Source organism: Artibeus jamaicensis, unplaced genomic scaffold (genome assembly GCF_021234435.1).
Source record: "Artibeus jamaicensis isolate MK-2021 breed Jamaican fruit bat unplaced genomic scaffold, CSHL_Jam_final contig_793, whole genome shotgun sequence".
NCBI classification, from domain to species: Eukaryota; Metazoa; Chordata; class Mammalia; order Chiroptera; family Phyllostomidae; genus Artibeus; species Artibeus jamaicensis.
Window position 1 is genome coordinate 8478942 of NW_026521975.1, and position 23440 is coordinate 8502381.

General features: G+C 47.0%; 1 protein-coding gene across 1 annotated transcript in view; it reads left to right on the top strand.

Annotated features, from left to right (window-relative positions):
* Positions 1 to 3041: 3041 nt before the first annotated feature.
* NUP210 (nucleoporin 210) overlaps positions 3042 to 23440 on the top strand; it is a 118906-nt gene continuing 98507 nt past the window's right edge. The window contains exons 1-2 of the mRNA XM_037167396.2: positions 3042 to 3444; positions 22936 to 23072. Coding sequence (XP_037023291.2) covers positions 3260 to 3444; positions 22936 to 23072 — 322 coding nt within the window. The 5' untranslated portion in view covers positions 3042 to 3259. The remainder of the gene's footprint in view (positions 3445 to 22935; positions 23073 to 23440) is intronic.

Consider the following 23440-nt stretch of genomic DNA (forward strand, 5'->3'; position numbering starts at 1 on the left):
AATGTAAAGAAAACCTATTTGAAAAAATAATTATAGATAACTTCCCTTTCTTGGTGAAGGAAATAGACATGCCCAGGAAGATGTCTTTATCTTCAATAGAGTCCCAGACAAGATGAATTCAAAGAGGCCCACAGCAAGACACATCATATTTAAAATACAAAGGGTTAAAGACAAAGAGAGAATCTTAAAAGCAGCAGTTGGTTACCTACATGGGAGCTCCCATAAGACTGTCAGCTGATTTCTCAAAAGAAACCTTGCAGGCCAGAATGTAACAGAACTCCTGGGTTCTATTACTCTGGTTTTTAAAGTATTTTTTATTTTTGCTTGCCGCCAATAAGAACTGTGGCTCTCAATGCCAGAGTTTGGTAAGAAGGAAAGGAACTATTTCTTAAAAAGTTATACAGGTTTAGAATAATGGCGGAATTCTGCTGTTAAATCTCACTCCATTTAAAAACAAAGAAAGACTCACAAACACACAGTCCTGCCCACTCTCATCAAACCAGGCCAGTCAGAGGTACTCTCTCTCACGAAGAAAAATAGAAGTCTAGCGTAGCTGAGCAGATTCCTGTCTGTATCCTGGCTTCCTCCAGTCGTCTGGGCTCAGCTAGCTAGGCCGAGCTAGTTTTATCCAGATTTCCCTAATGGTAACATCTTGCAAAACCCACAGGACAATACCACAACCAGGACACTAACATCAACACAGTCAAGGTACAGAGCATTTCTACCACCACAAGGATTTCTCATGTTGTCCATCATAAACACATCACCCCCACCTCCACAGGCCTGGCCTTCCCTCATCAATCTCTCATCTGCTCTCCCTCTCTTAAAATTTTGCCACTTCAAGAATATTATTTGAATGGAATTGTATAGTACATAACATTTGCAAGCTGGCTTTTTTTTTCACTCAGCATACTCCCCTGAAGATGCAGCTGAGTTACTGTGTATATCATTAGATCCATCCTTTACTCAGTAGAGTAGTGTCCAGTGTGTTTAATTATCACCCACTAGAGGACCTCTGTGCTGTTTCAGCTTTGGGTTATTACAACTAAACCTGCTATGAACATTTTACATACACGGTTCTGTGTGAACATGAATTTTCATTTCTCTAGATTAAATATCCAAGAGTGTATATGTTTGTTTCTAATAAATTAATCCCCTTTATTTACGATCAGGATATTTCACCTGCAAATCCATGTTCCTCATTTTTCCTCAATAATTAGAAGATCTGGGAAGATGGGACCACAGGGACTCATGATCCTAGTCGGCCAGATAGAGTGCTTCAGTCCCCTAATGTTCTGCTTAGTCCCTTTTACTTATTTACCTGCTTGGTGAGGCTTCTGGTTTGCCGATTTAAGTGGGCAGAACTGAAACATAATGAGTTATATCTTGGCTTTTAAAAGTACATGTGTTTATGTGTGCATAAACTTTCTCTAGAAGTGTACTCAAGGAGAAAACACTGTTCACCAGAAAGTACTTGGTGATGGGACTGCCAGGGGAAATCATTTTCACTATAAGCCCTTTTGAGTCATTTTAATTTAAGCCATCTGACTGTAAAATGAATCAATAAAATGTACAAGAACACAAAGATTTCCTCACAGATAACCCTCTGGGGCTGGCTACATTTCCATACAACTCTTCCACTTTTTCAGAGAAGATAACACATTGGGATTCCCCCTCCCAGAGCACCTGGTTCCACCCAGGAAAAATCTCCCAGCCATGAGATGTCTAGAGGTTCCCCTAACCCACACCTTCTGGCTTTGTGGGTGACCCTAAGGAAACCCTCATCACCAACCAAAAGCCCAATGATTCTGGAGGGGTAGGCTCAGACCCATCTGGGCCTCTCTGAAGACCAGTAAAGGTGTCTTTGACCAGCTCAGGAGTCACTCCTTCCAGAGCATGATTGAAATCCAGCTTCTCCCAGCCTTGTCGGGCGGTGGCATCATCGTGTGCCTTCCTGGTACACAATGGAAGTGTGGCATTCAGTGCACACTTCCTGGAAGCTACACAAGTTGAGCCTGTGCCTGCACACCCTGCCTCCTTTCTGACCACCCACTAGGCTGAACCCTCCCTCCAACAGATTAACACTTTAAAGATAATGGTACACCTGGTGCCTGCTGAACCCACCCTCATGCAATTCATTACAAAAAACGACTATAAACCACAAAACATAAAGAGGTTGAATTTAAGATCCGGGATTTCCGCGAGCACATGAATTCAGTGATGCTGAACTGTCCCCTTGGCCCCCTCAACCCCTGACCCTCTCTCGGCGGGATGAGGGTAAGAGTGAACTCTGGGAGTGCTAACACCCTTAATCTACTGTTTGGGTTACCTCGGTACCGCTTCAGGAAGACAGTGAGTGGGTGCAAATCATAAAACAAGGACTTTAGAATGAGAGAGCCCCATTGCTGGACTTACTGGGTGAGTGACCTTCGGACTTCCTAATCTCCGTTTCCTCCTGGAGAAATAGGGATCATAAGGACTTCCTGGCAAGACTGTGCAGGGGAGGAAGCATACATAGGGCCCTCAGTGCTCCCATATGTCTTCCTCACCTTGCAAGAACCCAGTCTCTCTTCTGGAAAGCAGGAACCTGGATAAAGCGCACTCTGGCCCTCTCCATCCCAGATTTCCTAGGTGCCTGTCCTTTTCCCCATTGACTGAGCTCAAGGTAAAGAAGTTGCGGGGGAGGGGAGGAACTGGCAGCCTCCTCTGAGCTCCTCCAAGGCCCAGAGGCGCTGAACAGAGCCCATGAACAACTGTGGGAATGGCTGGAAGGCTCCACATTGACGTGCAGTACAGCCACAGAGCGTGAAACCACAAGGTGTGAACTTGGAAGCCAGAAAACTGGTTAAGGCTTCCCGCGTCGTCCAGGGTGTCTCACAGGCCAGCGCGCCCCTGCAGGCTCTTCCCACGCGGGCGCGCGCCCCATAGCTTCTATTACCTACGGTGTCTCAGGCACGCTCCACGTCCCGCCACCGGATCCCGGGGAGCGCGCATCGTCTCGTGCCCGCACTGCATGGTCGTAGGCGAGCACCCCAGTGCCTACCTCCGCCCAGCATTACTGCGAGTGGGGTCGCCCGGAGCTCAGCTCCCTTGTTCTCGCCAGGGCCCAGGAAGTAGCCCGAGGCCCGGGCCCTCGCCCCGCCCCTCTCGCTCCCGCGCTCTTCACCTGCTGGCGGAGCACTTGGGCGCTTGGGCGGGACGGAGGACGCGAGGGGGAGCAAGCGGGCTACTGGGTCGCGGGAGGTGAAGCCGGGCGAGGATGGCGGCGCTTGCCCAGGGGCTACCGCAGTTTCCATGGCTGCTGCTCGAGCTCTCGGTGCTGCTGACGCTGGGCCCCACCGCCGCAGTGGCGGCCAAGCTCAACATCCCCAAAGTGCTGCTGCCCTTCACGCGGGCCACGCGCGTAAACTTCACGCTGGAGGCCTCGGAGGGCTGCTACCGCTGGTGAGGCGCGGCCGCGGCCCGTGGTGGGAGGCTGGGGCGCGCTGCAGGTGCGCAGCGCTGGGGAGGCGGCGCGGGCTAGTCCCTCGTGGCCTGAGAGCGCTTAACCTTTGGACTGGGGCTGGGACTGGCGCCGGAGGGCCGGCACGGTGGTCGGGCGCTCCCTAGCAGGCGCGTGCGCAGCAGGTGCGGCGGCCAGGCGGCAGGGTGCCCGGGCCCGGGGCCTCAGCGGCGGTCCAGCGTGACCTGGCTGCGTGCACGCGGGTCGCCGCCACTGCGCATGGCGCCACCGGGTTTCTGCGCCGCCTCGCGGGAACCGAGCTGCCTGGGCCTGGCTGGTCTTGACCTGCGTGTTTGTGGCTTGTTTGGTAGGAGGGGTCTCATCCGCATCACCCAGGCGGCCTGACTCTGGGACAAAGATTCTCAGGACTCACCCCATAGGGAATGGAAGGTACTGGGGCTGCTGGGCTCAGGATTGGCGTCCCGTAGTCTTCTTGTTGACTCCAGGGAGCAGGTGGACAAGGCTCTGCCAAACTCTAGTGAAGAGACAAAAGTTTGGTGAGATTGTCTTGTGACAGTAGACTCATCCTTGGCACCACATTGGTGTGGGAATTGGGTTTGTGGAGAAGTGTGTAAGGCATGTGTGGGAGTCAAATCCTATTCCTGCAGCATCTTTGGGAGGAACATAAACCTTTGATGAAAGGTCTTTAGGAGAAAGTATTAGGGATCCATTTGACAGTCAAGAAGTGAGACACAAGGGAGTGAGTGGTTGGTGATTCACTCCCAGGTTTCCCAGAGTGGAGTCAGCCCTGATGCCTCAAACTCAATCCTGTTCCACGCCCTCCTCCTGGCTTCCCAGGGGAACTCAGGAATTCTACACTTACTGTAGGGAGTATCATCTGAGAAACACCAGATACCAGTGAAACTAGAGGGCTCTGTTCCTCCTCCACATCAGGGAGACCTGGCTAGGCTCCTGGCTGAGCAGGGTGATGTGGTCCAGCCTTTTCATCATGCAGTTGGAAAAGAATGCGGTTTCTACTAGCAGGGAGGAGACAGCCCTCGGTGTGACTGAGGTCCCCACTCACACTTCATAGGCAGAGCTTGCCGGAGATGAAATGGAGGAGGCAGTCCCCACCCAGACAGCCCCCGTGATACACTTTTGCTCCTCCCTTTCTTTCCCAGTCTCAAAGCTGGGTTAGAGGTGAGGCTCAGCAAGGTGCGGATCCCATTACAGAGAAGTGTGTGTGTGTTTTGTTTGTTTGAATATTCGTCTGTGCAAGTGTGTTGCCCAGAGCAGCATTCTTTCTTACTCGCTCCTTTTTATTTTCTGAAAGTTGGCCTCCTAAATTAAGGACATGCCATGTCAGCCATTTTCATTTTGGGTTTATGTCTTCTGTGCCTCCAGGGTCTTATTTCTGGCTTGCTTCAGAGGCTCATGTGTGGCTTGAAGTTTTCTGTATCCCTGTCTAGGGCCTTGTCTTGTATGGGAAGACCAGCTGTTAGTCCATCCTTTGCAGAAGATACATGCTCACTCTCTGGTTGAAGTTGTCAGTTCTCTTAATATATGGGCAAGAAAGAGGAAGCTGGTTATTAAAAACAGCTGGCTTGAAATGAATACATCCATTTGGGTGTATTTGTATGCTACTTCCTTTGAGATTCTATATCTGTATTTCTTTCCCCTGAAGTACCAATCTTTTTTTTTCTTTTTACCTAATTGCATTTTCTTCTGAAAGGAGCTGATGGACCAGGAGATTTTAATTTACTTGTACAGCTTCTTATGAGGAAGGAGAAAAAAAATTCTTAGTCTCTGATGCATCAGAGAAGCATTAAGTGCACTATATTAAATAACTTGTTTTGCATCTGCCCTATAGTGTTTATTGAAAGTGAGTGAGTACTCATCTCATGTGTCTCCTCAGAGATGTTTGGTGGTTGTGATTTTCCCTGTAACTTCACAGAAAAATCTTCTATCAGTTAAATCCTGAAAATGTGTTTTTTTTAATTTTTAGTAATGCTGTTCCTATTTTCATCATCTATTGTTTAGTTCAGCAGTTTTTAACCTTTTTCATCTCATGGCACACATGAACAAATGACTAAACTCTTATGGCACACCAAAAATTATAATTTTTGCTGATCTGACCAAAAAATAGGTAAAATTTTGATTCATTCACAATGGATGGCTATTGTTGTGTTCGCCGTTGTCATTTTTTAAAATTTGACAATCTAAGGGAAAGGAGGTCAGTGTGCCTAAGGAGTGGGGTATTGCACGTTTTAGAAATTCTTGCAGTATGGCAGCGGTAAATTACTGGCTTAGTCAATATGCAGACAAGCTGTATGTCTTTGGTAATCTAAACCTGGGAAGAAGATATAGTCCGCATCCAAGGAGTTCAGTTTTAAGTCTCTGTGATGAAACATAAAAAAGTATCAATGCTCCTGAATCTTGGGGTTATTTTTGCTCATTCTTTGAATTTGTGGCCAAGCTCCAAGTTTACAGAAATCACCACATGCCTGAGCCAAGAATGTTTACTTTCGCTGTTTCTCGATTTTATAGCATCCAATAATTGGACAGTTTTAGGGCCAGAGGAGGCATAGCGATCATCCAGTCTAAACTGCCCTCAAAGAGGCATGCTGTATGAGGCTTACGGCCTCTGGCTAATTTGCCAGATTAGGTGAATTCCTCCAGTTATCCAGCATTGTGGTTATGTAACAAGTTCCTGATTCTTTTTTTTGATATTTTGTGTTATTGAAAGTGCTCCATAAAGCGTATTTCATTAGGTCCTTTTTAAGGTATCCTTTATATAAAAAATGACATTATAGAGAAAATTGAGAGAAAGAAGAATAGATGATAATTCTTTAACTGTAATATAGTCAATCAGTCACCACTTTGGTTACCTTTTAATGACTTATTTTTTTCCTCAAAGCACAAACCTGATATTTAGGCCACCTGGTAACCTGTTTCTCTTCCAACCACCAGCTAAAATGAAAGCCCAAGTATTTTTCCATGTTGTTTCAGAATCTCCCTAAGTGTTCAGTGTCTAGGCACTGTTCTGTGGGGTAGATGTTGCATTATCTGCTTATTCTTTTCCTTGCGGTGTAAGTCCCATGGTTTCTGGATTCTTCAGTGGGCTGCCTTATCTTGGAAAAAGTGAGTGTTTTAGGTTGGCTTCCCAGAAGCAGAGCTTGAGACAAGGATTTAGTGTGTGAGGTTTATTAAGAGGCTGCTCTCCTGAGAAGTGGGAAGGGAAGATGAGTGAAGATGTGGTCTCTGAGAAAGTCTAACCTTGGGCTAATCCATGTGATGCCCCTGGAGTTGGATGGTACTACAGGCTGTTCTCCCTTGGGTGCGGAGTACGAGGAAGAAGGTGAGGGGGAGGGTGGTTGGATGGGGGAGACCAAGTTTTTTACCCATTGGCTGCTTCTGGAAGAAGGGGGATGCATGCAGCCTCGCAGGCCTCTGGGTGAAGCACTCCTATGGCTAAGGGTGTTTGACTAGACAAGGTTACAGGGGTAAACTGTGAGCACCAGTACTCCCCCATCTGCCTGGTAAAGAGCACTCGGTAGGACCTACACAGTGTGCACGAAACCCAAAACCAAGCTGTGCACAGATGTTTCCTCCTCCTCTCTCTTGCCGGAAACTCTTGCTGGGGCAACTTGGATTTACCAGGCTTGGCCCTGAACCAGGTTGCATCCTTTCACCATGGTCTAGGTACTTCTCAGCCACAGGTATAAGGATTTGGGGGGAGGCAGGTGGGAGTACTCTCTGCGGCATGGGCCCTGTACAGTGGAGCTTGTCCTTGGAGTATTCTGTGATGCTTTGAGAATCAGTGGGCATGAAAGACCCTCTTGTCCCTTAGTTCTTGCTGACCCACGACTGTGGGCAGAGAGTCCATTACCACCCCGGGCCATGCACTTCTGAGGGTTCTTCCCCCGGACCCAGCAAGAGGAAGCAGCAGCTAGTCACAGTGTAGCGCTTTGCAGGGTGAAAGTGGGGGAGAGAGGGTGAGGTGAAGGTTTCCTTTGGCTCCTCCGAAGGCCCCTCTACATACTGAGCCAAGTGGTAACATCATCCGGCCCCCATGCCTTCTGCTGGGTTCATGGACTCAGCCTGCAGGACAGAGGCAGTCACGTGTTGGAAGCTGGACAGGTGAGGCGACAGGACCTGAGGGAAACTGGATAATTAGGCTATGACATTAAAATTAGAAATTTACGCTGTAGAAGCTTAACCAAAAAAAAAAAAAAAAGGTTTAATTCAACTGGAGGCCCACCGGTTTGCAACTTCTGTACCCATACATGGGGCATTCCCTGGCCCATAACTCCTTTTGTTCCCCTGGTCCGGAATGTTTTTCCCTCGACTCTCCATTAGTAGGCACTATTCACCCTTACATACCCAGACCAATCTCTCTTTTGCTCTCTTCTTCAGGGGTCTTGGAATGGTAAACCGTTGTTGTGCGTCATTTCCTGGGGGTCATGTTTGGTGTTATTTCTGGCAAAGATGCCAAAGCACCTGCAGTGCCCAGGACAGTGCTCACAGGGAAGGACCACCCTGCCCGAATGCCCTAGGGACAAGCATGATGACAGTTATATTTCACAGATGAGGGTTGGGGATTCACTTAACAGATAGGTGATGAATATTCGTGACTGTTACTATGAGCCAGGCACCATTCCAGGTCCTGGGCATGTGACAGCGAGCAAGCAGATGAGACCCTGCTTTCCTGGGGCATGTAGGTGATTGTGGGAGTTTAGATAAACTAAGATGAAGTACATGGTTACATTTCTTAGGGCGATACAGTCGTGAGGAGGTAACAGTGTGCTGTGGCAGATAAGGGCAGAAGGAGGTCAGTGCAGGAGAGAGTGGTCAGGAGAAGCCTCCTTGGAGCTGAACTGGGACCTAAGTGGGCACCAGCTGGAGTGAACAGCAAGTGTAGAGGCCCTGGAGAGGGACCGAGCTTATTGGAAGAGCACAAACAAAGCAGGTTTGGTGAGGGGAAGGGTGTTAGGAGGTGAGGCTAGAGAAGTAGGGAGAGGCCGGGCCACATGGGATCTTGTGGCTTACGGTTAGGAGACAGGAGGGGTTGCCAGGGTCAGGAGCTGGGTGGGGTTAGCCTGGGACGGGGTTGTGTGTGCCTCGCCCTCCCCTTTGCATCCGGCCCTGTGGGCTGCTTGCGGCTTTGGTTCCGCAGGACTGGTGGGGCCTTGCTCAACTCACTTCATGAGACCCATAGAGGGAAGTGCCTTGAAGTGTGTGTTGCCTTCAGTTGACCCGGTGCCTGGGTTGTTTACCTCCTGCTTCCTGTCTCAGTTCCCCACTCCGCCCTAGCCTGCAGGCCCTGACTCTGCCCAGGACGGGCTGGACCCTGCAGGTAGATGGAGGGTGGGCTCTCACTTCCACTGCCCCCCCCCATTCTTTTCACACCTCTTGCATTTTTGAATGTCATTTTCTGGCCCCCTGTTCTCTGCTTAGCTCCTGTTCCTGTGTTGAGAAGAGTGCGGAACTGGTGCCCCGCAGAGCACCAGACATACTCTGTGCCAGTGGGCTTTATATGGTGTTAAAACTTTACCCTTTCGGAATTCAATGCCAGTCTTTTAGAGTTCTTTGAGATGCATTTACTTCCGGTACCAGTATGTTGTTTACATTTTTTCTTTAAAAATTGTGCTAAAATATACATTTCATAGAATTTACTTTCTTAAGCATGTTTAAGTGATTGGTTCAGTGGCATTAAGCGCATTCATACATTCGTGCAGCCATCACCACCATCTGTCTCCAGAACTCTGTTAATCCCTAACTGAAATTCTGCACTCATCAAACGCTAACTCCTCATCCCCTCCTTCCAGCCCCTGCCACCATCATTCTCCTTTCCTTAATGCCTTTTAATTATATGCTTGTCTTCAGGGAGAGCAGGCAAAAGGCTCAGAACCCCTTCCCAGAATCAAGTAACATCGTTTTGATTCACCTTGTTTTATGGTTAACTGCAGATGTATGGCAAATGATAGGAGCTTTCTATTTACAGTAACGATGTAAGGTTTCCTTTAAAGTACTGTTTCCATTAAGAAGAATCAATTCAAAGGGAAAAATAAGAATAGGATATAAGGGTTACGTGGATGTGACTGGATGCAGGAGGGCAGCATCCAGACAGAGGCCCAAAGGTGGGGCAGGGCTGGCAGAGGTGCAGGTGTCTGGGCAGCTGCCCCGCCGCCAGAGGCACATGTCCAGAGACAGGGTCCTGGAATATTGTAGAGCACAGGTGGCAAACACAAGGCCTGTGGGTCCCCCACCTTGTTTTATCCGGCCTGGCACCTTATGTCTACCCCTTGGCAGTGCCAAGCTCTCGCTTAACTGTTAAGGAGTAGTTACATTTATACAGTCCTAAAATTACATTCAGCCCTTTGAAGGCAACTGCGAGGCTGATGTGGCCCCCAGCGAAAATGAGTTTGACACCCCTGTTGCAGAGAGTGTGTGGCAGAGGGAACCAAAATAACAGAACCAGTATTTCTACTAATCCCTTTGCATGTTATTCCACACTTAATTCTAAAAACAAAAACTTAACCCTTTTTGGCAGGAATGATGACCACTGCACAGATGGGCAGCCAGAGACCAAGGACCTCACACATAGTAGCAGAACCACTTTCAAAACCAGGTCACTGGCTTTAGAGGCAGCTCAGACCTGGGAGGCAAGAGGAAGTGATACAGCACTTCTCAGCTAATGGTTGGTTTACCTAGTGCCTTTAAGACGGTTTTAGAAAAGTTAGTGACACTTTAAAAGCATTTATGGTAGTGGGATGTTTGAGGAGGAGGTTGAGGCCATCTTCTGCCCAGATCTGGAAGCGCAGCCCCTCCCTGTGGGCAGCCCAGGTAGGGGTGGGAAGCCTTCATCCTTGTTTTGAATAAGCCATGTGTCCAGACCAAGGGTCTAGAGCTAGACTTGACCGAGTCATTTTTCTAGGAGTATGAACATGGGCAGGTTCCTCAACATCCATGCAGAGGTTTCCTGATACACCAAAAGGGGGTTTTAATAGAATCATTGGAATGCAAATGAAATATCTGTACCTGACACATAATAAATGAAAGTCTTTTTCTTTTAAAAAATATATTACCAATTGTTTGAATAAAATAAGGCAACAAGCCTTAAAAGAGTTCAGTCAGGGGATTTTATTTGTGCAAATTTTTCTGACTGTATGTGACAAGAAACTCAAACCACAATAGTTTAATAAAACAATGAAGTTGTTCTGGCTCATCACCCTAAGAGCCAAGTAGTATTTTTGTTTGGGCTTCTGTGTTACAGTGTCTTGTTAGCAGGAATTGGTCTCTTAGTCCTTAGGTCTTGACTTTGGCAAGGTGTCTCTGGGGGTAGCAAGATAACAGTTCCAGCCGTGCAGCTGTCAGAGTCAAAGTCTAGTGAGGCACATGGGTTCAGGTCTGAACCCTAGTCCAGCTAATAGAACACACAGCTGATTGGCCAGGCCCTGGAAACAGGTGGCCAGGCACCTGTTTGCATGTGTTTGCATGTGTGTGTGTGAGCGAGAGAGAGAGAAACAGCCAGAGATAGAGAGAGAGAGAGAGAGAGAGAGAGAGAGCAGCTATACCTCGGTCTCCCCTCAGGTGTTTGAGGGGAGCTGCCTCGATCTGGGAGGAGGTCATGGTGGGTCGTGAGTGAGAATGCTGAGAGGAAAGTGAAAGGTTTTCTTAGGCTCCGCCGAGGAAGAAATGGCAATCAGCCACAAAGTTAGGCAGTAAAGAGCTTTATTGGGGTTTGCACACCCGGGTGAGGTTCTCAGGTCCGCAAAGTGGGGCCAGGGAAGTCGCGCCCAAGCAGGGAATGTGGCGGGTTTTACTTGTGGTTGGCTCTCTTCATGGGAGCTGGGGTTTGGTCCCCTTTGAACAAAGTGGCAATATAATCATTGGTGGTTCTCCTTGGACTCAGGTTGCTATATGGATATCTGTTTTGGCAAAGCCTGTCATTTCGGCTCCCTGGTTTGACGTTGGCTGTCTTTTCTGGGTTGTAGTTCAGCCACCATTTTGTCCTGCCCCGCCCATCCTGACAGAAAGGAGGCAGTATGGCAATGTGGCCAGCACTGAGCCTCAGTTTCCCCAGCTTTAAGGTGGGTGCCTTGGACGCACCTCCTGTGTAAGACTTTGGGGATGGTTCTGAAAACACTTGGAAAGGCATAGAGTATTCTCATCTATTAAGGACACTTGGTAAAATTAAGTATAAAATTACAAACCTTCTTGAAAAGAAAACTCTAATTCTGGATGGCTCTGCCTATAAATCCTGTGAACATTTAAGGAGGAAATACATAAGTCCTTTATAAACTCTTCAGGAAAGAGACTTCCACCAAGACGGAGGCGTAGGTGGAAACACTGTGCCTTCTCACACAACCAAGTTTAAAGACAACAAAGTTTTAGTAACAAAAAATGCAGCCAAAACACAGAAAATTGAACTATACGGAAGTCCGACAACAACAAACCTTTCAGCCAGACGGGTGAGAGGGGCGGAGCCAGCAGTTGAGCTGAGTCAGGCAGGGAAGATCCCCCAACCCAGGCACCCAGGCAGCCGTGGGCGGATCCCAGGTGTGGGGTAGCAACGGCGGACCCAGTGAGGGCGCAAGGCTGCTGGCTGAATGTGGTCACACATTCGCGTGCAGATAAACCAGTGAAGGAGTGCGCAGTGAGACAGACCACGCAGGCCCCAGCAACGGGAAGCAGCAGAGGGGACCACTATTGCCCCTCTCTGACCCCACCCTCACATACAGTGTCATAACCAAGCGACCTGGGCAGCCCTGCCCTGGTGAACACCTAAGGCTCTGCTCCTCATATGTAACAGGCATGAACAGACCCAAACATGGCTCAAGAAGAACTTAAATCCCCAGAGCTGATAATAGCCAAGCTTTCAGATGCACAGTTCGAAACACTGGTGATCAGGATGCTCACAGAACTGGTTGATTTTAGTCACAAATTAGAGGAACAAATGAAGGCTAAACTAAGTGAAATGAAGGGAAATACATAGGAAACCAATAGTGATGGAAAGGAAACTGGAACTCAAATCAAGGGAGTGGACCAGAAGGAAGAAAAAAATGATCAAACAAAAATATGAAAAAACAAGAATTCAAAAAAATGAGGAGAGGCTTAGGAACCTCCAGGACATTTTTAAATGCTCCAACATCCGAATTATAGGGGTACCAGAAGGGGAAGAGAAAGAGCAAATGGAAAACTTATTTGAACAAATAATAAAAGAGAACTTCCCCAATTTGGCAAAGGAAATAGACTTCCAGGAAATCCAGGAAGCTCAGAGAGTCCCAAAGAAGTTGGACCCAAGAAGGAACACACCAAGGCACATCATCATTACATTAGCCAAGATTAAAATGAAGGAGAGAATCCTAGAAGCAGCAAGAGCTAAGGGGACAGTCACCTACAAAGGAGTTCCCATCAGACTGTCAGCTGATTTTTCAAAAGAGACCTTCCAGGCAAGAAGGGGCTGGAAAGAAGTATTCCAAGTCATGAAAGGCAAGGACCTACATCCAAGATTAGTCTATCCAGCAAAGCTTTCATTTAGAATGGAAGGACAGATAAAGTGCTTCTCAGATAAGATCAAATTCAAGAAGTTCGTCATCACCAAGCCCTTATTATATGAAATGTTAAAGGGACTTACCTAAGAAAAAGAAGATAAAAAAGATGAACAGTGAAAGGACAGCAAACTCACAGTTATTAAGAACCACACCTAAAACAAAAGCAAACTAAGAGGACAACTAGAACAGGAAGAGAACCACAGAAATGGAGAACACATGGAGGGTTAGCAACAGGGGAGTGGGAGAAGGAGATGGGGGGAGAAGATACAGAAAATAAGTAGCATAGACGGTAGGTAGAAAATAGATAGGGGGGAGGGCAAGAATTGTATGGGATATATAGAATCTAAAGAACTTGAGACACGTGGTCATAAACTAAAGGGGGGAATGGTGGGGGAGGGGGTGTGCAGGGTGGAGGGGAATGAAGGGGGGAATAGAACAACTGTAATGGCATAATCAATAAAATATATTAAAAAAATAAACTCAGGAAAGAGAATGATCATTTCCTAGCTCATTTTTGTATGGCCAACATTATACTGATTGCAAACCTGACAAAAACATTACAAATAGAAGAAATCCATAGACCAAAAGCACAAAATTTCTTAACATGATACTAGCAGATCAATTTCAGGAAAATATTAAAAGGATAATGTATCATGACCACCTGGGGTCAAAGACCAGTAGTGCAAGGCTGGTTTAACATTAACAGAACTATCAGTATAATTTACTGCATCAATAAAATGAAGAAGAAAAGTCATATAATCATCCTCATACAATAGTCATATGCTAGTGCAGTGGAGCAAGAAATGAACCAGCCATGGGCTCTGTCCTGCTGTCACATCTGGAGGAAGTTGGACAGGGAAGAGCATTATTTCCAAGCCCTTGTCTTGGAGCTTTTGCACTTGCTGATTCTTTCCCCCAGACTCCTCTTCCAGATGTCCAGGAGTCCATACCTGCCTCTCCTTTGCAGACATGTGGGCCTCTGCTCCCACATCACCCTCTCCAAGTTCTCACCATGCTCCTGAAAATTACAACCTTCCCCTTCCCTGCTTTATGTTTTCCGTAGCTCTATTTCCCAAGATTCCATAGCATTCATTTTGTTTATTCTGTTCTCTTCCCACTAAAATGTAAGCTCTGTGAAGGTGAAGATTAATGTATATTTAGTACTTTGTTGTATCCCCAGCACTTAGAGTGGTAACTGGGACATTGCACATAACCCAGTGAATGTGGATTCAGTGAATGAATAAATGAAGTAGGGACTTCAAGGTAGACCAGTGATACTGAGGGAACTGAGAAGAGGGTAGGTGAGAAGGCTCATGGATGTGTCCACGGAAGAGTTGCTGTTTGCCATGAGCCATAGAAGTTGGACAACATCAGGGTGGGTGAGAAGGGCATGTGAAATGGAGGGAACGACATAAGCAAAGGAACTGAGGCCGAGAGGTGAGAAAGCTAAAAGGAAGGAAGAGGCTTCTCAGCAGAGTTTAGACTTGAAGTCGCATTCCTCCCAAGAGCCATTCCAGGCTCTCGCCAGGAATGTGACCTTGGATCAGGAACCCTCTTTTGGGACTGGGTTTTTGCTTGTGGGTCTGAGGAAGGTGGGATGGGGATGAGCGATTGAGGAGGCTGCTCTTGGGACCCTGACAACAGGGATCAGGGTGAGGTTCCATTAAGAGAAGGGGATGGACAGGGTCAAGCAAAAATGATCACAATAGAGAAGCGCCCACCTTTTCTTAATTTGTTTAAAGAGCATCGTTCCTGTGCTTGGAATCATACCAAATACTGCAGGGCCGCAAGCCCTTTATTTGGGAGCTTCCTCTTGTTTGCCAAAGTTGAGAGCTTACTATATGCAAAGCCCTATGATAAGCGCTTTGTTATGTATTTAAACTACTCCAACTCTTTGCAGCAGGTATTATTTTTATTCCCATTTTACAGAAGAGCAGTGGAGGCCCAAAGAGGTTAAATCATTTGCTCAAAGTCCCGCAGCTGGTGAGTGAGTGGCAGCACCCTGCTGTTTTAAGGACTTCACTGTCCAGCAGTTCTCAATAGAGAACTGAGCAAGCCATGTTGCCGTCACAGAGTGCTACTTTACCACTCAGCATCAGGCTTTCAACTGATTCGGTGATGCCCACCACATTAGAGAGGGCAGTCTGCTTAACTCAGTCTACTAGTGTAAATGATAATGTTATCCAAAACACAAGGGGCCCAGAGAAAGACCTTAACACTTCCATGTGGCCCATGGGGAGTATTGTTGAATTTGGGATGGTGGGACAGACATGCCAGCCAGCAGTCAAGATGCATGGAAGAGCCAAGTGTATGCAAGTTGGGGCAGTATACATCTTTTTTGAGGAGTGGTAGTCAGTTTAAACTGCGGGGCACACAAAGACTCTTCAGCAGAAAAGCCAATAATGAGCCAGGACCTCTTTCTTTGGGAGAACATGATGCTGCATCCAAGTGAATTGGGCTGTTGGAGCAGGGGACCTGGCTTTGGTGGTGGCAGATTACAGTGTGGATCACCAGAACCTCACTGTCAGGGGGACGGTGAGGCCCAAGGACACATCATTGCTGGATTCTGTGTTTTTCTGTGCCCCTTAAAAGTATGGCCAAGGCAAATGGCTTCAGAATATCCAACAAAGAGTCAGACAACTAAAAAGAACCTTCTGCTGGTTGTAGAAACAACGCCTAGGCTGTCATAAACCTTCTGCGATATCGGGACGAGCCCTTCCAGCTTCAGATGGAGTGAGCTGGAGCCCAGAGGAGATTCCCAAGTGAAAGTGGGTATGTGGTTGTTCACACCCTGGTAGTTTGCCATGTCTGCTGCTGACTTTTTTCAGCACTTTAGCATTTATTATAAAGTGTTTCCAGCCCTCCTGCCAGCCCTGTGAGGATCAGTCTGGCTCCCGTTGCATGGAGCTCAGCCTTAGTTGAATAGGGGCAGGGATTCCCAACTGCTTCAGGCTCCTGTTGGGGCTCTTCCCCCTACAAAGGATCCCACTGTCTTCAGGCTGGAACAGCCACCCTGCTGCAGACCTGCATCAGGCTGGGTACTTCCTTCCCAAGCTGCTGGAGGTAAGGCCTGCTGCTTTGTCTCATCTCCAGGCTACACTTACTGCCCTTGGGTCAGCCCTCTGTGCCAAGAGCCTTCTGAAGAGATGGCAGGAGGGCTCAGCACCTGCCACCTCCCCTCCCCACCCCCACCCTCTACACCCATCCAACCCTGGGCAAGGACCAGAAGATGCCTACATGGAGTGGTGAATGAAGAGCACCATGGGACTGGCTCTCCACCTGAGTCCAGTCTCCAGAGCTGGCTGTCGAATCCCATACTCACTCACCACTTATGACTTGTGAGTGCTTGACATACCACTGGGGCCCCATGTTGAATGGTGATATTTGGGGTATGTTGGGTTAAATAACATGTATTATTAAAATTAATCTTACCAGTTATTTTTCTTTAATAAGGCTTTTTAATAGGGACTTTATAAATAGGATGAATGGACTTCTGGCCAAGATGGAGGCATAGGTAGATACACTTTGCCTCCTCACACAACCAAAAGGACAACTAGTTTAAAAACAAAAAATAACCAGAACTGCCAGAAAATTGAACTGTGTATAAGTCCAGCAACCAAGGAGTTAAAGAACAAACATTCATTCAGACTGATAGGAGGGGCCGAGAGGATGTGCGGCAAGGCAGCAGCTGGAAGACTAGGTGGTACCACATTTGGGTGCAGATAAACTGGAGGACCAACTGGGGAGTGAGACAGACTGCATAACCTAGTATTCTAGCATGGAAAAAGCCTCAAAACCTCTGGCTATAAAAACATGTCAAGGTCGTGGCTACAAGAGAAACTCCCAGCCTCACAGGAGAGCTCACTGGAGAGAGCACAGTGTCCAAGAGCGTACACAAAACTACCTACCTGGGAATCAGCACCAGAAGGGCCCAATTTGCTTGTGGGATAGAAGCATTGTTCCCTCTCTGACCCCTCCCCCACATACAGTGCCACAACACAGTGACCTGGGTTGACCCGCCGTGGCAAATACTTAAGGCTGTGCCCCTCACAGTGTTATGGGTGTGCTGAGACAAAGAAATATGGCACAAGTGAAAGAACAGGTCAAAACTCCAAAAATAGAAGTAAGTGATGAAGAGACAGCCAACTTATCAGACGCAGAGTTTAAAGCACTGGTAATCAGGATGCTCACAGAAGTGGTTGAGGTGGTCACAGAATAGAGGAGAAAGTGAAGACTGTACAGAATGAAGTAAAGAAAAATATACAGTCCTGGCTGGTGTGGCTCTGGATTGAGTGCTGGCCTGTGAATGAAAGGGTTGCCTGTGTGATCCCCAGCTGGGGCACATGCCTGGGTTGTGGGCCAGGTCCCCTGGGGGGAGTGTGCAAGAGGCATCCACACATTGATGTTTCTCTCTCTCTCCCCTCCCTCTATGTCTAAGAATAAATAGGTAAAATCTTTTTTTAAAAAAAGTAAAACTAATAAAAATATTTTAAAGGAAAAATACACAGGGAACCAACAGTGAAGGGAAGGAAACTGGGACTCGAACAGTTTGGAGCAGAATAAGTAAATAAACACTCAATCAGAACAGAATGAAGAAACAAGAATTCAAACAATGAAGAGAGGCTTAGGAACCTCTGGGATAATTTTGAACATTCCAACATTCAAATCATAGGGGTGCCAGAAGGAGAAGAGGAAAGGCAAGAAATCAAAAACTTATTTGAACAAATAATGAAGGAGAACTTCCCCAATCTGGCAAAGGAAATAGACTTCCAAGAGGCCCAGAAAGCTGAGAGGCTCCCAAAGAAGTTGGACCCCAAGGAAGCACACACCAAGGCACATCGTAATTACATTACCCAAGATTAAAGAGAAGGAGAGAATCTTAAAAAGCAACAAGAGAAAAGGTGGCAGTTACCTACAAAGGAGCCCCCATAAGACTCAGCAGATTTCTCAAAGGCAACCTTATGGGCAAGAAGGGGCTGGAAAGAAGTATTCCAAGTCATGAAAGGCAAGAACCTACATCCAAGATGACTCTACCCAGCAAAGCTGTCATTTAGAATGGAAGGGCAGATAAAGTGCTTCCCAGATAAGGTCAAGTTAAAGGAGTTCATCATCACCAAGCCCTTATTCTATGAAATGTTAAAGGGACTTATTTAAGAAAAAGAAGATCATCAAAACTATGAATAGTAAAATGACAACAAACTCACAACTATCAACAACTGAACCTAAATGAAACAAAAGAACAAACTGAACCTAAAAAGAAAAATGAAACTAAGCAAACAGCTAGAACAGGAACAGAATCATGGAAATGGAGATCACACGGAGGGTTATCAGCAGGGAGTGGGAAGAGGGAGACATGGGGAAAAGGTACAGGGACTAAGAAGCATAAATGGTAGCAGGTACAAAATAGATGGGGAGGTTTAGAATAGTTTAGGAAATGTAGAAGCAAAAGGACTTACATGTACTACCCATGGACATGAACTAAGGAGCAGGAATTCTGGTAGGAGGGGGGTATAGCATGGAGAGGAATAAAGGGGAGAAAATGTAGAACAGTTATAATAGCATAATCAATAAAATATACAGAAAACAAGATATAATATTTTCAACCATTAGACTGACAAAAATAAAATTTTGACAACATGAGAAAAAAGGGATGAATTGGCAGAGAGGATTCTTAGGGCAGTGAAACTACTCTGTTTGATGCCACAGTGGCAGACATGTGTTATCATATGTTTGTCCAAATCCATAGAATGTACAATACCAGAAGTGAACCCTTGTGTCAACTGGACTCAGGGTGATGATGAGGTATGGTGTAGGTTCATCATCTATAGCAGATGCGCCATCTGGTGGGGGAGGTTGATAGTGGGGAAGGCTGTGCACTGTGGGCAGGGAGCATGGGGAAAATGTACTTTCCACTCAATGTTGCTGTGAACCTAAAACTACTCTAAAAAAGATTTGTTTATTAAATTAATTTTACCTGTTACTTTTCATAAGTCAATTAAAATTTTTAAGTGTGATTCACCTCATATTTCACTGGATACAGATGCTTTAGTGGTCCCCAACCTTTTTGGCACCAGGGACTGGTTTTGTTGGGGATAACTTTTCCACAGGGTGAAGGGGGGATGGTTTTGGGACAATTCAAGCACATTACATTCAAGCTCGCCTCCTGCTCTGTGGCCCAGTTCTTAACAGGCCCGGATTGGTACCAGTCTGTGGCTCAGAGGTTGGGGACTCCTGCTTTAGGGACCATACTTGCACTTGACAAAGTCCTGCAAACAGTAGGTACAAAGGGAAAGGTGTGGTGTTTCCAGTCAGGCTTTCATGGCTGTCTGGGCGTCTCAGGAGCAGACCATGGAAGGGCTGGGGGAGGTGGGATGGAGATTTCAGGTCTCCAACTTGAACTAGAATAACTCTTTTCTTATGTGCATTGATGTATTTATTGGAGCTCTGCCTGAGATTAACTCAGTGCTGTGAGGGAGCGAGAACAAAGGTGCTGTCCCTAGTTTATTCTTGAAGAGAGTAAGGCTCGGAGAGGGGGGTTGGATTTATAGCCCAGACTGGAGTCCAGATCTCTAGTTCCCAGGGACTGCTAAATAAGAAAAACTACACTGTTTCTCAGGTAGAAGCAGGATTGCTTTTTTTTCCCCCAACAGGCTTGGTTTTTTAGAGCAGTTGTAGGTTCATAAAAAAATTGAGCCCAATTATGGATTTCGCATATAGCACTCCTCCTCACAGCATCCCCCAGTATTAATACCCCACACTACCGTAGTGCATTTACTACAAGTGATGAAGCTACGCCGACACATTATTTTCCAGAGTCCACAGTTTACATCACAGTTTATACTCAGAGTTGTAAATTCTCCAGGTTTGGGCAAATGTATGAATGCTTGTATTATTATAATCTCATACAGAATAGTTACACAGCCCTAAAAATCCTCTACATTCTGCCTATTCCTTTCTCCCTCGGTCTTTTTAAAAAATTTAAAACTTGGAATAATTTTAGGTTTGATGCATGCACTGGCTTGCAGTATCCACGGTGTTATGGATGAGATACGAGACAAATTCACACAGACCACCGAGTCCTGTTGAGGAAAAGAGACGGCATGGCCACTCTCTCGCCTTGTGCCCTTACCTTGACAGGCCTTTATTGGGTTAATTTTCACAGGAATACAGGTAAAGCTTATTAATCATTATCATGCAGTAAGGATCAAACAATACATAGCATACGAAGAACTACGAGGGCTTATTCTGAGTCAGGGTCTATTAGCTAAAGGGCTACAAAACTTTGGGAAACAAACTAATTTTCTTCTCGGACCCTTATCATTTAGTTGAGAGCATTCTTAGCAAAGCGGGTTTCACAGGATTTTATGTATTCTTTCTTAGGCCTGATCACCTGGGGGCCACATGATCATGCCTGTCTTAGGTCGATTCTCCCTTGAGAAATCTTACCCAGCATTGGCTAACCGAGCAAGTATTGGGGGCCAGTTATGGATGAAGTAAAGGGGGCAGAGGTGGCCCCCTTGCCAGGGGGATGGGGGATAAGCTTTGTCTCCTTAGTGCCTCATGGTCTAAAGGTTGCTCACTCAGCCTTAGCCATGGGGGGTTGCAGCTTCTGAAACCAGGCAGGGCAGTTCCCAACAAGGTTTACAGGGGAGTTACAAAGATGAGACAGAGTTCCTGTAAACTTTTTTCCCATCTCCCCCCAAATGTTGACATTTTCCATAACGAGGAACACTTGTCAAAATGAAGACATTGACATTGGTACCTGACAGTTCACTAAACTCTAGGCTGTTTGGATTTAACCAGTTTTTCCAGTAAGGCTTTTTTCTGTCCCTGGACCAAATCCGGGATCCTGTATTGCATTTATTTGTCCTGCCTCCTTTGATCTGTGTGAGTTTTCTAATTTGTCCTCTTGTTTTCACAGCAAGTGTTGTGTGTGTACGTATGTGTATAGAAGACTTAATGTCCTTTGAAAATGCTGTTAGAGTTCCAAATCTGTGACTAGTTAAATGGGGTGTGTTTCTAGCACAGTGTGAGCATTTTGACACAGGTGCCTTTTCTTACCTCTCAGGTATCCTCGTCCACTTTGTTGTCTGCCTTCAGTGTCTGAAATTCTCTTTTCTCAGATCTCTCAGTGAGGGGACCACAGTTGCATTTCCTCAGAGGCTTAGACTTCTTTCCTTGACTGTGGGTGGCCTTTGTTTTCAGCGTACTTTCAGTAAAGGTATTGACCCACTCCAGGCACCCTGCCAGCAGCTCAGCCGCCTGTGATGTTGGTGCAATCAAAGCCTCCGTAGGCGTGTTTGCGGTCACTGCTGTGCTGCGTGGCTCATGGGGAGACACTTGGCTTCAAGCTGGAGGACTTGGACGTGTCTGTTTGAATGTAATTCACATCATTGCTTTTTAACACCAGGCAGTTTTTACAAGTTTCCTTCTGACTATCCCAGAACATTGATGTTTCAGTGAATTTAAGCTAAGGGCGGGGAGGGAAGCAAAGACGTGCTGTGCCTGCTTCTGCTGGGTGCTGTGCTGAGTGCATTCCTAGGAATGAGCCTTGGGTGCTGTGTGCAGCCAGTACTCCTTCCCTGGGTCCTCCATCGCACTGTGAGCTCACTGAGGGCAGCATCTTACTCTCTGTTTTGTAAAGGTTCATTGGGTTATAATGTTCACCTGCTTAAGATTCCCAGTGACTTGTCATTTCTCTTTGAATAAATCTAAGCTCCTTACTGTCGCCTTCATTGCCTACCCAGCCTCATCACCTCTCTTGTCCTTGACTTCTGCACCTCCCATCTCCTTGACTTCAGCCTCTGTAATCTCCTTGACCTCCAAAACCTAGCTCCTTGACTTCAGCCCTTCCTATCTCCTTGACCGGAGCCCAGCCATCACCTTCACCTGACCGCCTGCCTTTGACTTCACAGCCTCTTCTCTCCTTGACTTCAGCAGCTGCCCATCTTCTTGTCTGTAGCATCTCTTATCTTCTGGAGCCCCAGGGCTTGGACTGCCCTGGCCCTCTTACTCTCGGAGCATGCCTAGTTGCTTTCCACCTCAGGACCTTCACTGACTGGTCCAGGACCGGTACACCAGCGTTTGCACCATGTCACTGAGAGGCCACCTCAGAGAGGCTTCCCTGAGCACTCTGCCTACAGACAGCTGCAGGGCAGTGCTCATCCTTCTGTGCTCTCCATGCTGTGTCCACTCTGCCCATACCCACTTACTCCCATCTCACCTCAACTCGGAACAGCTGTTACCACATGTCGTAGGTGAGAAACCATGGTGCTGGCCCTGGGTGCCTCCCAGAGTCATGCTGCCCCTTCATCCTCGTATTCTTGAAGCCCATCTCTCCATGGGAGCCATCTCGCAGATTTTGCTGATTTATTTGTTTGTTTGTTGATCTGCCTTTCTTACCGCATCACCATGATGTCAGCGCCATCATATGGGGACTTTATTTTATTGTGGCCATTATGGTCGGTCATCTCCAGGTTTGGTAGGGCCTATTTGGTGATGGGACCTAATGTTGGAGCCAGCTGTCTGCCAGGCCCGGCATAGAGATCAATAGAGATACAAGTGTCTTCTTACCAGACAGCACAGGCAGTTTTCCTCCTAGTGTAGCATTATTTCCAATTCCAGAGAATAGCCTTGTAAGGCGACTTACCTATTGAACATTGAAGTGCCTTCCAAGTCTTCAGTCTCCTTGGATGCCCTATTTCAGTGGAGGAATGTGTACAGGGGTGCATGTCCTCAAATAGTCATCCTCCTATCAGAGGGGTTGTGGCTGGGCCTCATTTCTCCTCTGGGTTTGAAGCTTGTGGAGACTGCCCTCCTCTAATCTGTGTGTGAGCCAGGAAAAGAGCCTGGATGGGGAGCCAAGGCTTTGCTTCTGGTCCCAGCTGTGCTTCGTGGGGTGGCTCCAGGGAGTAAAGTCTTGTCTTCTTACCACAGGTCATCGAGCCGGCCAGAGGTGGCCAGCATAGAGCCCCTGGATCTGGACGAGCAGCAGTGTTCCCAGAAGGCAGTGGTGCAGGCTCGTCTGTCCCAGCCGGCCCGCCTGACAAGCATCATCTTTGCAGAGGACATCAGTAAGGGTTTGGATGTCCTGTGCAGTCCCTGGGGCAATGATGTGAAAAATACCCCATTGAGACCCCCAGCCATAGATGCCACCGGAGCCCGTGGTGGCAGTGCTGTTTCTCTTGTTGGGCCAGAGGACACCCAGGGAGGACAGGGGTGCTGAGCAGGCAGCACCCACCTGGGTTCCTTCTGCCAGCACTTTGTACTGTTTTCCCTCTCACAGAGGCTGACTTTCATTTCTCAATATTTATTATGCAAATCACTCTTAATGGGTATTGAGTCAGAATGAAGAAAGTCGTTGCAATCCTTTCACTTCCCCCTATTTAATTTACCATATTATGGTTGTAAAATGTTTAGAAAATGATTACTGTAATTTTCT